This window comes from Diabrotica undecimpunctata, chromosome 1 (assembly GCF_040954645.1).
Source record: "Diabrotica undecimpunctata isolate CICGRU chromosome 1, icDiaUnde3, whole genome shotgun sequence".
NCBI lineage: Eukaryota > Metazoa > Arthropoda > Insecta > Coleoptera > Chrysomelidae > Diabrotica > Diabrotica undecimpunctata.
Genome location: NC_092803.1, coordinates 190,344,708 through 190,361,656, shown reverse-complemented (window position 1 = coordinate 190,361,656; position 16,949 = coordinate 190,344,708). Strand labels below are relative to the sequence as shown.

Below are 16,949 nucleotides of genomic sequence, written 5' to 3'. Positions count from 1 at the left end.
AGTTGTGGGATTTTGTATTTTTTCCTCTCAGAATATGGCCGAGATATCTAATTTTTCATACCTTGATCAAATTGAGTAGTTTCTCTCTCAGTATTTGCCTTTCTTAAGACTTCCTCGTTTCTCACCCTACATGTCCATGGTATACGGAACATTCTTTGCAACGTCCACATTTCAAAGGCCTCCAACTTATTAATGGAAGGTACTCTTAACGTTCATGTTTCCATGCTGTATAACAATATGGACCATACATAGCATTTAACCATCCTGTAGCGGAGATTGAAGGAAAGATTACGATTACATAGTAGCGGTTTAAATTTGATAAAAGCTTGTCTTGCTTGTTCGGTACGGTATTTTATTTCTTGTTGAGGATCCCATTGGTCATTCATCATCATTCCCAAGTATTTAAATGTTTTCACTTGATCGATTGGAGCATTACCTACTTGCAGTTGAATTCTCAAAAGTGCGTTTTTTCTTATTGTCATGCATTTAGTTTTTCCAGCATTTATCTTTAAGCCATATATTTTTTCCACGGTGTTTATTTTATTTAACATCAACTGCATATCATGTTCGTTGTCTGTTATTATCGCGGTGTCGTCGGCGTAACGAATGTTATTTATCGGGAACCCGTTTACCTTTATTCCACACTCAGAGCCTTCCAGTGCCTCTGCAAAAATGTTCTCCACATAGAGATTGAAGATCATAGCAGAAAAAATACACCCCTGTCGCACCCCTCTTAAAATTTTAAATTCTTCTGTGTTGGTTGATTTGTTCAGTCTTACTCGTGCTTTTTGATTCCAATAGAGATTCTGGATAACTCTTATATCTTTCTCGTCAATGTTAGCGTTGTGTAGCATTTTTATCATTGCGTCATGTTTTACGGTGTCAAACGCTTTTTCATAATCGAGGAATGTTATGACTATATCATTTGGTTGATCCATGCAGTTTTGTACAAGCGTATTCAAGCAGAAAGCTGCTTCATGTGTTACCAGTCCGCTCTTGAAACCAAATTGTGTCTCACCACTTAGATCTTCCAGCTTTCTGAACATTCTTGTGTGAAGAATGCGAAGAAACACCTTAAGCAAATGGCTCATTAAACTTATCAGTCTATGGTCTTTGCATTTTGTTCCTCATTATGATTTAGGGATCATTATAAAGGTTGAATAAAGCCAATCCGTTGGAATGTGGCCGGTGTTATATATGGCATTGAAAATTGTTACCAGCATGTCGATGTTATTATCTTCCAACATTGTTATGGCTTTCGTAGTAATTCCATCCGGTCCAGGGGCCTTGCCTAGTTTTGCTACTTTTATACCGTACTCCACCTCGGCTCGAATGATGGGAGGACCGGATAAATTTTCCGTGGGTAAGTCAGTAGTTGGCAGATTCGGTCTATTATCCCCAAAGAGGGACGAAGCATAGTCTGCCCAGATTTTAGCTAGTTCTTCCTGGGTATGAACGTAGTTTCCTTGATCATTCTTCAGGCGAGTCTCATGGTGTTTCTTGTACATACTCAAAATTTCTTTGACCTTTTTATGTAGTCCAAAGCAAAGTCCCTTTTCTTGTAGTGATTCCAATTCTTTACAACATTCTTTCGTCCAGCTTTCCTTTGCGTTTTTAATTCTTGCCCTTATCGTACGTTGGATTTCCTTGTATTCCTGTTGATTCTGATGTATTTTGTAAATAGTAAATTCTACCAGATTTAATTTTCACAGCTTGTATCAAAGTATCATACGCAATTAACTGTTGTTGATTTAATTGTAGAAAATTTATCAAACTATTTCGGCAAATGCTTCAGTTTTGAACTGTTGTTCTCTTTGTAACTGTTGTTTTCTTCTCTTATACAGTCACAAAGGAAATGAATATCAGTTATTTACTGTTAAATATTATTAATTCGTCATAAATTTTCTTTAAAAAATATATCAAGCTACATAAAAAAATAAATAAACTAAAATAAAATAAAAATAAAATAGAAGATAGATAAAATGGCAAACCAAACAAATGAATTAGCATATTGCGGGTCTATTGGGGAATATTTGTCAAATTAAAGATTAAATTTTATTATATTTTATTTTATTTTATTCTACTGATTAATTCCATTTTATTTTATTTTACTCTTTTTTATTCTACTTTATTCCATTTTATTGTAAATTATTTTATTATATTTTATTTTAGATTAATTTTATTTAATTAACTTTATTATTATTTTATTTTGCCCTTTTGCATTCCATTTTATTCTACTTTATTTCATTTTATTCTAATTTATTTTATTTTATTTTAATTTAATTTTTATTTCATTTTATTTTATTCTATTTTATTCTATTGTATTCTATTTTATTGTATTTTAGTCGACTTTAATCCATTTTATTTTATTTTATTTTAATAAACACTTTCTGAGAACAATCAAAGAGAGGAAAATGCAATACTTGGGTCATGTGTTGAGAGGCAAAAGATACGAATTACTTCAAGTTATACTGGAAGGAGATGGGTAGTTTTCACCACTTAAAAAACAGAAACTACACATCATATTACTTTTGAAGAGGAAGGTAAGCCTTCTTGCAAAATTTCATCAAAATCAGTGCGGTTCTGTAAAAATTTTATGTGAAAGAATAGACTAATTATATTTTATGGCACTCTGTCATTTATGCGTGTAACATATTTTTAGGCGTGTTTCTGCCAAATTTTCTATTTTATTATTTACCTATTTGTAAATAGGTATATTCATTAGTATTATAGCTAAAATTCTTGCCCTTCCAAAGTTGTCTTTCTGAAAAGATATTATCAATACACTATATTACATTAGATTTATAACTTCTTGTCATTATTACGCACTAAAATAACCCAAGAAACGACAACCAAATCACGCAAATGCAAGTACCCAACCACCATGAAGTGTTACACATTGGTACCAGCGGGTACCAAACATGCAATCGCTTCGGATACAATTCCGAACGAATATGTGTAGTAGAGGATTTTAGACCGATTCGGTTTACTTTGTAAAATGCTAATAGTTTTGATAATAGGAAAAATTAATTACGTGGATTGTTATTCTTGATGATGGTCGTAATAATGTATATTATTACCGTTTTATATCAAGCTGCAAAGTATAACTCCCTATCAAAATAATAAAGTCAATGACATATGTATATTGAGGTATGGGATAAAATTACTAATTGTGATCTGACTTCGACAAAGGAAATAAAGACTTGATGGAATGTTATGTTAATTATCTATATTACTTATTTAAAAAAAATGGCTAGGACTAACACAAGATGTCAGATCATATAGTGGAGGATACGCTGGTTTAGACCACATACTAGTAATAGCAAAATTAAAAATGAACTTAATAAAAACGCAAGCTCAACGAAATAAGAAATAAATCTGGTATCTTGACAAAAACTAAAAACAGAAGAAAAACAAACGGTCAAAAATGAAGATATAGAAACTTACTGGGACATCAAAACAAGCATAATAGAGGCAGCAGATGATAAAATAGGACAAAGGCAAAAGGGTACATCAAAAGAGTGGTTTGATGGATAATGCAAAGCCAAAACATAAAGAAGAAACAAGCATGAAAGATATAATCGGAACATAAGATAAAAATCGTAACAAATGAAAAACTAAATGAATACAAATAGAAGAAACAGGGTGTGGCAAAACTATATAAAAACAAAAAATTAGAATGCATTAAAGAGCAAATAAAAGCAATACAATCAAATAACAAGGACAACAAAAAGCTGTACGAATATGTTAAAAAACAATGTAACAACAATAAAACAGCAGTACGACCTAAAATTCGTAAAGAAAACTAAGGCTAGCATTTTTATAACTTATACAAAATTAAATAATGTAGTAATATTGAGGAATTAGAGACAAGTGGTGAAAGAGATGAAGAAGAAAATGCTCCCATGTACAACAAAATTATTAAAAAAATGCCTTGATGGGCCCCTAGGCGAGAAGAGAGTGACCCTGTTTACCTGTTTACTGTTTTGTATATTTATTTTAATATAAACTCAGACAACCTTTTCTACCATGTTGAGTCTGGCTGAATGACTAAAAGTCTATGCCAAAAAAAAAATGTCATAGATCTTAATTTATCAAATAAAGCATTCTTCTTCTTCTTAGAGTGCCGTCTCCCTACGGAGGTTGGCAATCGTAATGGCTATTTTTAAAAGAATTAAATTATTATAACTAAATACACAATATTTTCAATAAGGGATTACAATTACATACACAACAGATAAAAAAAAATAAAGATATAAGTATAGAAACAAAATAATGAAACGAATTTTTTATTATTACAAGAAAATATATCAAGTAATATAATTTTATATATTATACCTATACAATATCAATATAATTTTATATACAATATCTATTTTATGTCGATTCTAATACTCATATTATAAGTACATCATATAATGTTTTTAGTATGCTTTAAAAATATATTTAACAAAAAATTATCATCGGTAAGCCGCTAACGTTTCACTAACAATAGACTACACCTGATCGGCATTTTACTGTAGTACCAACAACAGATAACACCTATACAAACTACCTCACGGACGATTTACCTGAACATGTATTGCAAAATGAGATCTTTCGACTTTATTTATTACCTTTTAATAATGACAGGTTGGGCTACCATAAAACCGAAATATGTCAAAACTCAATAGAGATTTTTTCTTTCAGGTTCTTTGCTGAAATTACCGCAATTCGAATGTTTCTACAGGTTAATTTTATTTATTGGTTCTTTCTTGAGAATTTCAAGGTGACTAGTAGACCAGGCTGGGGGTGAAAAATGCGCATTAATTAGTGAATTTTTGAAATATACTCTATGTTTTAAAGGGCGATATCAGAAACCAGTTACCATTCCGTGCAACAGTAAATCTTTGGTTATTATTTATTTATAAGAGAAGTTTTATATAAAAATCCTTTATAAAAGGTATACAAGTATATACATTTTATAAACTATTTTTAAATAAAACTTTTATGATTTATGGTATACAGCTAACTACAGGACTTACTTTGAAGCTGGATATTTAGTTCACCTACCAATGTATCAACAATTATGTATGTCCTGCTTTTTGTAAGGTTACTTACAAATTGTCTCTGTTAATTAAATACTTTTTATAAAAGATTTCTGGAAAATATTATTTTCCTTCTGGAATATTTATAACACTTTGAAGGGATAAAATATACGCTTTTTGATTCGGATTGTCGAAAAGCCTATGGTATACGTAAGTTTATAAAATGTGTGTATAACAATGTGCGCTTTTACAAGTATATTTTCGATCTATTGATATTGAAAAATTAGCCCTCAAAGGGTACCCCTTGTTAAGATAGGAAAAATGCTCTCATTCCCAGAATTCAGATGTTTTTATTTTTTACATTCTATGTGATTAGAAAATAAGGCTCAATACTAACCCGTTCCCCCGTCCCCTTGGGATGTAGAGTTGTGTTATAGAGGTAGCACCTTTTATTGGAACGACCACATCGAGTATCATATTATACGGGAGACGGTCCTTGATAACTGGTCCTCATAAGACAACGAACGCTAACTTATGACTCCACGTGCCACACCCCGGACAACTGGTTTGGTCTGCAGGCTAAACTAAGTGACGGTAGCCAGATATGGCGAAAATTCCACCGATCGATAACCGGTATAAGCAATCCTCCGTCTACTGGCCAACAGCTTCGGGTGGAGGAGCTAGTGAAAGGTAGGGCAAACCTTTGTCCTGGAGTTTTGGCTTCAACTGGCGGAAGAACCGTGGAAGCGGTCAACGGCATAGAGATGAGTAAGAAAGAGATTGGGACAAGACACCTCATTAAAGATTCGGATTCGATGAGTCCTAGTAGAATCAAATGGCTATGCTTGCTGCAAAATTTAATTCCGGAGTAAGCACCTTAATCGGATCTCTGGGAGAAGCAGTTACAAGTATAACAAAAAGATTAAAATGCAAAGAAGACATCAAAATAGGAACATGGAATATGAAAACCATGGCACAGGAAGGTAAAATCCATAATGCAATACAAGAAATAGCACACATGAAATTAAATATTCTGGAAATAAGCGAAATGCGTTGGCCAGGTTCAGGAACCGCAAATATAAGGTAACACCGCGTTTACTATTCTGGAACAGATAACGGCAAACATAAATTAGGTGTCGGCATTATATTGACAAAAGAAGTGGCAAAATCTGTTAAAAACTTCATCCCAATTTCAGCAAGCTCATACAACTAAAAGCAAGACCAATCGACATCAATATAATTCAAGTGTATGTACCTCTACAATAGAAGAAACAAAAGAATAGGTAGAAAAACCTTACCATAGCATTAATCAAGTCGTGAAAAGGTTGAAAAAGCAAGACCTAACAATTGTCACGGTTGACTTCAACGCCAAAGTTGCGGTCAGTAAAACTTCATCTGCAGTTGGACCATTTGGACTAGGAAACGGGAACGATCGAGGAGATACATCGGAGATTTTTGCAGAAGCAAATCAATTATTAATTATGAAAACCTGGTTTAAGCTACACCCAAGAAAATTGTATACCTGGAAATCTCTACAGGATTCTGTGGGAAGGATTGTTAGAAATCAGATTGATTACATGATAGTAAATAAGAGGTATAGGAACAGCTGTACATCTGTCAAAACATACCCGGGAGCAGACATAAATTCTGTACATCACGTACCAGTTGTAGGTAATTTCAAAGTCAGAATGAAGAAGGTTTCAATGTTCGAATGAAGGTAAATGAAAACCTCAATACAAAGGTGCTAAAATGCAGAAATGCAGGAACTATAAAGGAAAGTCTGACCATCATAAAAGAAACGGTGAGAGAAATAAAAGAACAACATCTCAGAAAAGGTAGAGAAACGGAAAGTTCCGAAAACGCAACCTCGAAAAACTAACAGCTGATGAAGGAAATCTTGCCATAATCAAAGAAGATAAAAAGAAAGTAAGTATGGAAGAATACTTGGAGAAACTTTTTCACGACCTTAGAACAATACAAGATCCCACTATTGAAGAAAATCCAACTCCCGAAATCCTACCAGAAGAAACAACGGTAGCCGTCAGACAAATTAAGGATGGAAAGGCACCGGAACTTGATAAAATTCCTGCAGAACTGCTAAAGCTATTAGATGCAGAACAATAATAACTGAAATATTTAATGAAATATTCAAGGCAGGAAAAATACCAGTAGAGTGGCTCAAGTCGGAGTTCGTACCATTACCCAAAAAACCAGGAGTACAAGTTTGTGGAGACTATAGGACCATAAGCTTAATGAGCCATCTGCTAAAGCTGTTTTTAAAAGTTATCCACAAAAGAATTTACTGGAAATGCGAGGAACAAATTGCGCCCATTTTGTTTGGATTTATGAACGCCGTTGGTACGAAGAAAACTTTATTTGGCGTGCAGGTATTGTTTCAGAAATGTAGAGATGTCAGCTGTGATGTTTTTCATCACAGCTGTTGAAAATCTTAAGAGGAGTGAGACAGGGGTACATAATTTCACAACTGATATTCAATATGTACTCGGAGCACATTTTTTAAGGGGCTCTAAAAGATATTGACGAAAGCATCTCAATAAATGGAGTCAAGCTCAATAACCTGCGGTATACAGATGATACAATAGTGTTTTCCAATACCATAGAAGGGGTGCAAAACTTAATGAAAAAAATAACGGAAACAAGTAGAACATAATATGGACTGGATAAAAACACCAGCAAAACCAAGCTAATGATCATCAAGCAAGGAAAACTGGAATACTGGAACAAATCTGTATGTGAACCAAATGAAAATTAAACGTGTCTCACAGTACAACTACTTCTTCTTCTTCTTCTTTTAATATAGACATGATTCTGTCTGTTTTTCAATGTACCTTCAATAAGTTGTCGTTCCATCGTTTTCATGGTCTTCCTACTGATCGTCTTCTTTTTGGGGAACCGTCTCTTGCCATTTTTTGGGGGGCTTAAAAGAGTTTCACCAAATTTTTAAAAATTGCGCTTTATTTTTTAATCACATAAAACGAAAAAAAAAATGAAAAAAAAATTGTGGGAGTAAGGAGGATGTTTTGCCTATCTTAACGAGGGTACTCTTTAAGAAACGGTACTTTATTAAGATTGTTTTGTAAAAATGCCTGTATAATAATTTAAACTGCTCCGGTCCATTTGCTGCTAAGATATGATTATTTTTTATACCAAGACAAAAAAGTACAAAGCTATAACTTAAAATAAGCAGGGGGTTAGACAAGGAGACCCAATGTCACTTAAACTTTTTATTACTGTGCTGGAACATGCTTTTAAGAAATTGTATTAGCTGACAAAGAAAATAAAAATAGATGGAAAATATCTAAACAACTTACGTTTCGCCGATGATATGGTTATAATAGCTGAGGACTTAGAAATAACAAGATGATACAGGAACTCATTGTGGCTACAGGAAAGGTAGGTTTAAATGTAAGAGAAACTTTTAAACGTGAGCTGCCCACATATCTGAAGAGAAAAGTATTTGATCAGTGTTGACATACGGTGCAGAAACACTTACTTTAACAAAAGCCTCGGCTACCAAACTCAGAGTTACACAGAGAAGAATGGAGCGATCCATGTCCGAGAAATAACTCTGCGAGACAACACAAAAACGAAGATATCAGAAGAAGAACCAAGGGGACTGACGTCATCGAAAAGATAGCTAGACTAAAATGGAGATGGGCAGGACACATAGCTAGAATGAGGGAGGGGCGATGAACAAAGAGGTTATTGGAATGGAGACCAAGAGAAGACAAGAGAAGCGTCAGTCGACCACCTACACGATGGGCTGACGATTTAAGAAGAAAAAATAAAAAGTGGATGAGAATGGCACGAGATAGACGGGATTGGAAACATGAAGAAGAGGCCTATGTTCAGCAGTAGACTTTTTAGGCTGGATGATTACTTAAAAAAATTCTTAAGTTCTTTTTTAAGACTTACATTTATTAACTATAATGTAAAACGGCACCTAGTGTGGCCGTTTTTTTAAAGTATCATTTCTTATACATTTACATTATGTATTATTGTATTATTTCATAACTACTTTGTGTTACTGTATTATTTATTTCTACTTCTTTTGTGTGTACCTAAAAATGACTGTTTTATTTCTATTGTGACATGACATTTAGTTTTACTATGTAAAAATTTTCAATATCGATCAACATATCTTAAATAACAATCGAAATTGTTTAACTTAATCTTATTTGGTCAGTAATGGCTATTATACCCGTCTCCTGTTTTTAATTCATTTAAAAAACAATATTTAAACGCCTGTTATGATTCTGCAACAACGTTACAAAATTCTAATACTTTATTTTTAAAATACATATTTGGTTCATACCTATCTATCTACATTGAAAGTGACGGTTAATGGTAAGGACATCAAATCTTTACATTTAAGATACATACCTGCTAGGCAAAGGGAAAGACCCAATTATTTGGAGGTTCTAATAAGAATTCCAGCTTCTGCAGCTACTTCAATAGTAGTAAATTTTGACTACGTGTTTTTGAAATGGCAAGAGTATACAGGAATTACTCAACATGGTACTTTAATTTCAGATAGCTTGAATGCATCAAGAAGCGGATATTTGGTGAGAGTAAGGACAGAGAATATAGTGATAACTCTCCCAACTCCTAACTTTAGTATGCCCTATAATGGTATAAGTCTGGCTTGTACTGTAGTAGCATTGGCTTTTGGTCCATTACATAACATTATTACTAGGAAACTTGTGTTTAAATCCAAGAAAGGTGCTTCTTTGGTGGAAAGAGTAAAAGGATTTGTAGGGAAATTTAAAAAAGAAAAGTCAGAGTAGGTGTTGTTGTAGTATTTTTTATTGTTTTGTTTTTACATAATATGTAAGAAACACTTGGGTATGTTGCTGTGTTGGGTATGTATATTACTAATGTTTGTAGCCTTTCTTTGCTGTATATAAAAAGAATGTTTAAAAATACGTAATTTTCTATTCATAGAAAAACAAATATATCATTTTTTTAAATATACAACGTTTTTTCCAGATTCGTTAAAACACTTGATACACATCAAGTAAAATCTGATAATCAATTAAAACTTTAATAACGTTGTCCAAAATAACTTCATTTAAGCGCTTAAAATAAAAATATAATTATTAAGTCATTAGGTATGTCATTTTACTGGGTTACCTGCGTGTCCGCCTATTGAATTCTCGCTTCGTAATGACGTCCTTGACGTTACAAAGAAACAATCGGCTCTCCTGCTGATAAATAAATCATAATCTGTTGTACAAGGAATTCCATCGATTTGTAGATAGTTGCTACTGAGGAATTTAAAAATTGGAAAACTTTGGGAAAAATGTAACTGGCGGACCTGTGGATTGATAAAAAGACATATATAATGGTTTCTTCTTTTTTATGATAATCTTTAGGAATTTTATTCTTCTTGTTAAGGTCACTTTTATTTTATTGACAGGTCAACTTGACTTGTGACACAAATCTTTTCATAACGCATTAAAAACAAAATCATAAAAATAGGTGCTTGGCGTAAAATCTTGTAATAATTATTAATGTTACGATATATCGATAAGTTGGATCTGTCATAGGTAGAATGATATAGATATATCATAGACTTTGTGTTGTGGCTGTATCGGGTCTTGTTTCTGATGCATACACCATTATTATTGGCCTTATACTGACGTTATAAATTCTTGATTTCATCTCAGTATTAATTAATGACGATTAAGATTTTTTATCACAGGAAGGTATTTTGACCATAGTGGTATTTACTGAACGATTATGTTTAATATCACTATAGTTTGTCAGCTACTACAAATTGTTGAGTCTCTATAAACGTTTCCCTTAAGACACTTCAAGATATTATATTTTTCTTACAAATTACGAATAAACAACGTATCATTACCGTTGGAACAATATTATCAATCAATCAAAACATAAACTACACCGAATATGGCAACAGAGCGTAAATACAGTGTTGCTCAAGCATCGTTGGCGCGTGGATTTGGCGTTTAATATCAGTGGTCGGTGTCGATATAGACTAAATTACTGAATTCCTACGAAATGGTTGTTCAAAAAACCGTAAACATAAAATAAAACATTGCAGATCCTTTCGTAATAGTTTGATCAAATAAATTTATTTTTCAGAAATTGCGCATAGACGGTGTAATAGAATTTTTTCTGGGTACACTATTTCGGGAGAAATGATAAAATTTAGGTAAAGCTTTTTAAAGCATAGGCGTACATTTTTGTCTTAGCTTGTTCAATATCAGTCATTTTACTGTATAAAGCACCTATGACTTAAAGTGACTTTTTCCCGTCTAGCTGTTTCATCTTAATGTGATAATGGGGCTTGAGTCAGACATCCTAGTACAATTCAAGAGAATAGCGACAATCACTTTTTTGCAGGTCATAGAAAGAGAATCGTTATATCAAGGCACACCAAATAAGATAGGCTGAACTGTACTAAGATCGAGTGATCAAATACTCCTGATTACAATATTTTGAAAAAAGCTTGATAGTAGAAGATCAGTTGGTTGTCCAAATAAAAGATGGAACAATGCACTAATAACGGATAGACGCAAAATAAAAGTCACTCTCTTGTTACGTAGTATATTTACTATAATGATCTTTTTCTTTAATGTATTTAACTGCAGGCAAAATATTGGACTTTCGTTTTTAACCAGTCGTATGAGATAAATTAACTGTTCTTGATTTTTTGCAACGAGGGCTGTGTCATCTGCAAAACGTAGGTTGCTTATTTTTCGGCCATTTATTGGGATACCTATTTCTTGTCCTTCAAGCGCTCTATGATGGATGGATGTAATCCATCTTCTGTATAATAGAGAAGTTCCCCTAAATACATTACAAACTATCGAAAACATCTACCAAAACAACAAAAAAGTGAGAATAGATGGACAACTTACAGAATCTATAGAAAGAGGCAGCGGAATAAGACAAGGGGATTCATTGAGCCCCATGTTCTTGAATTTGATCATGGAAGAAATCATCAAAAGCGTTAACAAATGAAGAGGATACAGAATGGAAAAAATGGCAATAAAAATACTCTGTTACGCAGACAATGCAATATTGATAGCCCAAGATGAAGATATCTTGGGCTATCTTCTGTATAATAGAGAAGTTCCCCTAAATACATTACAAACTATCGAAAACATCTACCAAAACAACAAAATGGAAGTGAGAATAGATGGACAACTTACAGAATCTATAGAAAGAGGCAGCGGAATAAGACAAGGGGATTCATTGAGCCCCATGCTCTTGAATTTGATCATGGAAGAAATCATCAAAAGCGTTAACAAATGAAGAGGATACAGAATGGAAAAAAATGGCAATAAAAATACTCTGTTACGCAGACAATGCAATATTGATAGCCCAAGATGAAGATAGTCTGCAAAGACTGGTCCACAGAACAATCTCGTAAAAAAATGCACGACTCGTGATGGACGAGCAAAATTACAAATTGAGGGCCAAGAGCAGACAAACGTAGTAGAGGAAAACCACCTACACGTTGAGCAGACGACGATCAGGTGTATCACCAAAAATTGGTAACAAAGAGCACAAAATCGTAAAGAATAGAGTATGTCTTACTGAAACTTTACAGGCCAGGATCTCTCGGTAAAGACTGCCTTGTCAGCCAGCGTATTTTTGTCTGTATCTCTCTACTAATAGGCGCATACTGTGGGTAAATCACAAATTCAAAGATTGTCCATTAACATTTAGAAAATTAATAAGAATCTCATTGTTCAACCATATTTACTTCCGGCTATGAAAAGTTTTATATCCAAGTTAAAATTTTTGTCGAAAATAAAAGTTAATATTGTAAGACTAAATAGTCCAAATCAATTATAGTTATGTTTCTTATATTTCTCATGCCTGAACATTCCCGACAATTACTGATGTTGCTGTTTCTGTATATCTATCTTTAACATAAAATATGAAAACACTACTCTTTTATTACTATATTTACAACTAATAAACTATCTGATAAAATATTTAGACACTCCGCATATTGTCTGTTTATTTGCGTTTCATCTAATTACTGTCAACTTGTTTACCACTATATTGACAAAGACTGAAACCTATAAAAGATGTCTCCATCTATTTGATAACAATATCCACTCAGAGAGCAGCCACTGCTCATGTCGAAATACAAAAAGCTTCGTGCAAAATTTGAAATATGATTAGTCATAGGCTAATGAACTTGCAACTAGTTCAGTGCTCACTGAAATGCACACATGTACACGACCAGCTACTAGATGTTGCGAACGGTATGTTTTGATTGGTTAAGGATCATCGGGGGTATATGCCTACTACATTTTATTAATTATAGATGTATGCGTGAAATTCTAATAAGAATGATATAATTTTCATGGTAATTTGTACAAGTGGAGGTCAACCATCACTAATTTGGGTTTTCTTTTTAGATATATTGAAATACTAAAGATATATTTCGTTAATTGCAAAACAAATGATAATTGCAACAATATTTTTGTTATTTAGATGAAATATGTAATAATAAATATTATAGATGACTGAACAAAAACAAAAAAGTGCTAAACAAAATCTCGTTGAGTTAGTAATCTGAGGATCCTATCTTCTGTCTTCTGAAATATGTCTTCTGAAAAATGTTGTCACATTTTTTTATTAAAATATCTTATTCACGTATCGCTGAAAATATTACTATATTTATTTTATACTCTACAGGTGCTATCAAACCAAAATAATAATTTATTACTTATATTAATATATTTAATTGTAATTAAAAGATCAAATGTGCACATAGTGTGCATCTCATTTAATATTAGCGTATAACAGATATCAACCAATTATTTTATATGTAGAAGCACTGAAACCTATTTATTAATGGCAACGGTGTTTACATTTCTCTGTCTTATGGCTCTACGTCAAACTTCAAATGCTGTTCCATGTCATGTCCATGTTTGTTTACTTTTTAACCAAGATGAGGAAAAGTTTCTCGATATTTTGGCTGTATTTTAAGTGATATTTGTAAATAGTGAAATAAACAAATTATAATAATGGTGCTACAGTTTTGCATTTGCAAAAAAAACGAAATATTTACATCCCAATGTCTCATTTAATTTGTAAGTACTGTTTGTTTACATTATTTAAGATGAGGAACTGAGGAAGCCTGTGTGTTTATATTTGAAAATATGTCTTTCATAGGCGTACCATTGGGTTTATTCATATTAATTAATGTATTGAACAAGATATTAGTTCAGTAGTAGTATAGACATTTTTAAATTGTAAGTAGACATCATCTGATTAAAAAGATCTGTTTAGTAGCTTTTTAATTTAATATTTCTCATGAATTAACAATAAATTAGTGAAATGAATAAAGCCATTTATTTTTCTATGTAGGTTTCCAAATAATATTGATTAATGATGGAACTTACTCTAAACTTCAACAGAGAAAACAGTATAAAAACACCTTTCAAAAGCATCCTTTTTGGTTATTTAAACTTGTAAGGAAGCTGAAAAATATTTCAGATTTTTATAAATAAATAAAACTATAAATATCTACAAGAGACTAGTTAAAAACCTTATGAATATTTTGATTAATAAAACCATACAAAATGTCCCAAAATCAATCTATGAGCATTTTGGTGACCATATTATGTATGATGAAGATGCAATCGATGGTCACTCTATGCAACTTTTAAAATTGGTTCTCGAGAAATATTTTAAAATTGGAATACATCATGAAACGAGGACTACTTTAGATGCTAACACCGTGCGCATAAGAAGCGTTCTTAATAAGACTATTTTATTTCGCAATCAATAAAAATTTATTTCTATACCAACGTCTTCTATTATGTCTATTTACCTTAATATTTCTGTTCGGTAAATAGCTTTCCAATAATTTATACATTTTCACGCCTACTTTTTAATAAGTAGGTATATTTGCAAATAATTTTATGTCAAATGCCAGCAACAGCTTTGGAATGATCAATAAATAATTTTGTAGCAGAAACCCTTACTACGTGGAATCTATTGATATTGTATTAAAACAAATTTGTCACAATTTGAAAAAATATGTTTTAACACATTATCAATAAATATAGGTATGTACTTAAATTTGACAAATGTATATTTTTTAATTGTTTTTTTTTTATCGTAGGATTATTTGATACCTATTAAAAAATTAACTTCAGCTATATTTTATTGTATTAATTTTAAAGCAAATAAAATTGTATTTTATTTTTTCTATAAAAACGTGTTTTTATACATTATTACTACTTCCAATTATTAACGTCTGAATAATTATCCCCGCGAGTAAAAATTCAAGCAAGCTTATGCTCATTGAGGAAGTATCACAGTCTATCGATACCCGTTTTACTCCCCTTTACCCTCTCGTCCAGGAATAACCAAGCTTCAAAACAATGTGTGTTTAAGGTATCTTATTGCTGGGTCCATTTATGTTTATACGTCCATGTTTCCATGGCAAAAGATGAAAAACTCTACGAACTAGAAGAGGAGTTGGCGAATATGAATTGGGAGGTAATGGAACTATCAGAAGTTAAATGAAGAAGGGAATGGTATGTGAAAGAAAGATTAAATACTCTAAAAACAAGACACAAGACGCACAAATATACTAGTTCGCTCCGGTGCGGCGGTCAGAAGTTCGGTCAGAAGTTCGGTTCCCGAAATTCTGAAGTGCGTGCAGAAAGTACATGACTCATTGAACTCCGGGGAAGTGACAACCAATCGAAAATGACAATTTTTATTAAAAACTGTTTTGGTACAAAAATCTGTTGCTTTTTCTTTTGTATCCAACTCAACATTTTTAAATAAATTAAAAGCAATTTATGTTGATGGACCTTAAGTTTTAAATACTGTATACAATTTTTTATTTAACTATTTAGAGTTCACGGACTCGAAAATGGACACTATGCGCAATTGACATTCTTTTTGCTTTCAAATAAATTAGGAAATTCATAGGTGACTGCCTTAAATTTTTTAAAGACGGACTGTGAAAAAAAAGTTTTAAAGACGGACTGTTAAAAGACTGTTGAAAATACTGCAATTGAGAGTGTTAATAACTATAAATACTTAGGAACAATTAGACCAAACCAAAGAAATTAGGACACGCATTGAAATAGCACGTGCATCATTCATTAAACTTAAAAAGTTTCTTTGTTGTTGGGATATAAGGTTAGAACTACGCCTGAGAATGCTTCGATGTTACGTGTTCTCTACTCTTCTTTATGGTTTGGAAGCGTGGACACTAAAACAAGTCCATCTGAATAAGTTGGCCGCCTTTGAATTTTGGCGTTACAGAAGAACCCTACGAATATCATGGATTCAAAGAATGTCAAACGTGGAAGTAACTAGAAGGATAGTAAATGAGGCGAAAATAATATTAACTATCAAAAGACTAAAATTTAAGTACTTAGGACATGTGATGAGAGGGCAAAAATACGCATTATTACAACTTATTATGCAAGGCAAAATCCGACGAAAGCGAAATGTGGGAAGACGAAGAATATCCTGGCTTAAGAACTTAAGGGAATGGTTTGAATTCAGTAGTGCAGAACTTTTTAGAGCGGCAATCAACAGAGTCCGCATAGCCATGATGATTTCCAACCTTCGATGAAAGATGAGAAGAAGAAGGACTGTTAAAATTAAATCTAAAGTTTTGTTCCAAGATTGTGTATGCCGAGTTCTAGGAAGCGATCCATGCAGCTGTAAGTGAGTAGTAGATAGTCTATACAGATCTAAGCTCATCCCATTAATCGCAACCCCTAAAATCGCAACCCCGGTCGTAACTGCCAAACGGCTTAACGTAGAATGACGTACGAGGGCTCGTTAGAAACGAGCAAGACACCTGGACACCGTTCTCTCTTAGGCACTGTACGGAAAAGAAGAATGTTCGAACGTTGACATGGCTTCTGTGTCAAC

General features: G+C 32.8%; 1 protein-coding gene across 1 annotated transcript; it reads left to right on the top strand.

Moving 5' to 3' along the window:
- Positions 1 to 1,221: 1,221 nt before the first annotated feature.
- On the top strand, positions 1,222 to 9,835 carry LOC140436734 (GPI transamidase component PIG-T-like). The gene is made up of 2 exons (XM_072525798.1): positions 1,222 to 1,363; positions 9,384 to 9,835. Exons 1-2 carry the CDS (start codon positions 1,222 to 1,224, stop codon positions 9,833 to 9,835), a joined length of 594 nt encoding a protein of 197 aa, XP_072381899.1.
- The last annotated feature ends 7,114 nt before the right edge of the window (positions 9,836 to 16,949 follow it).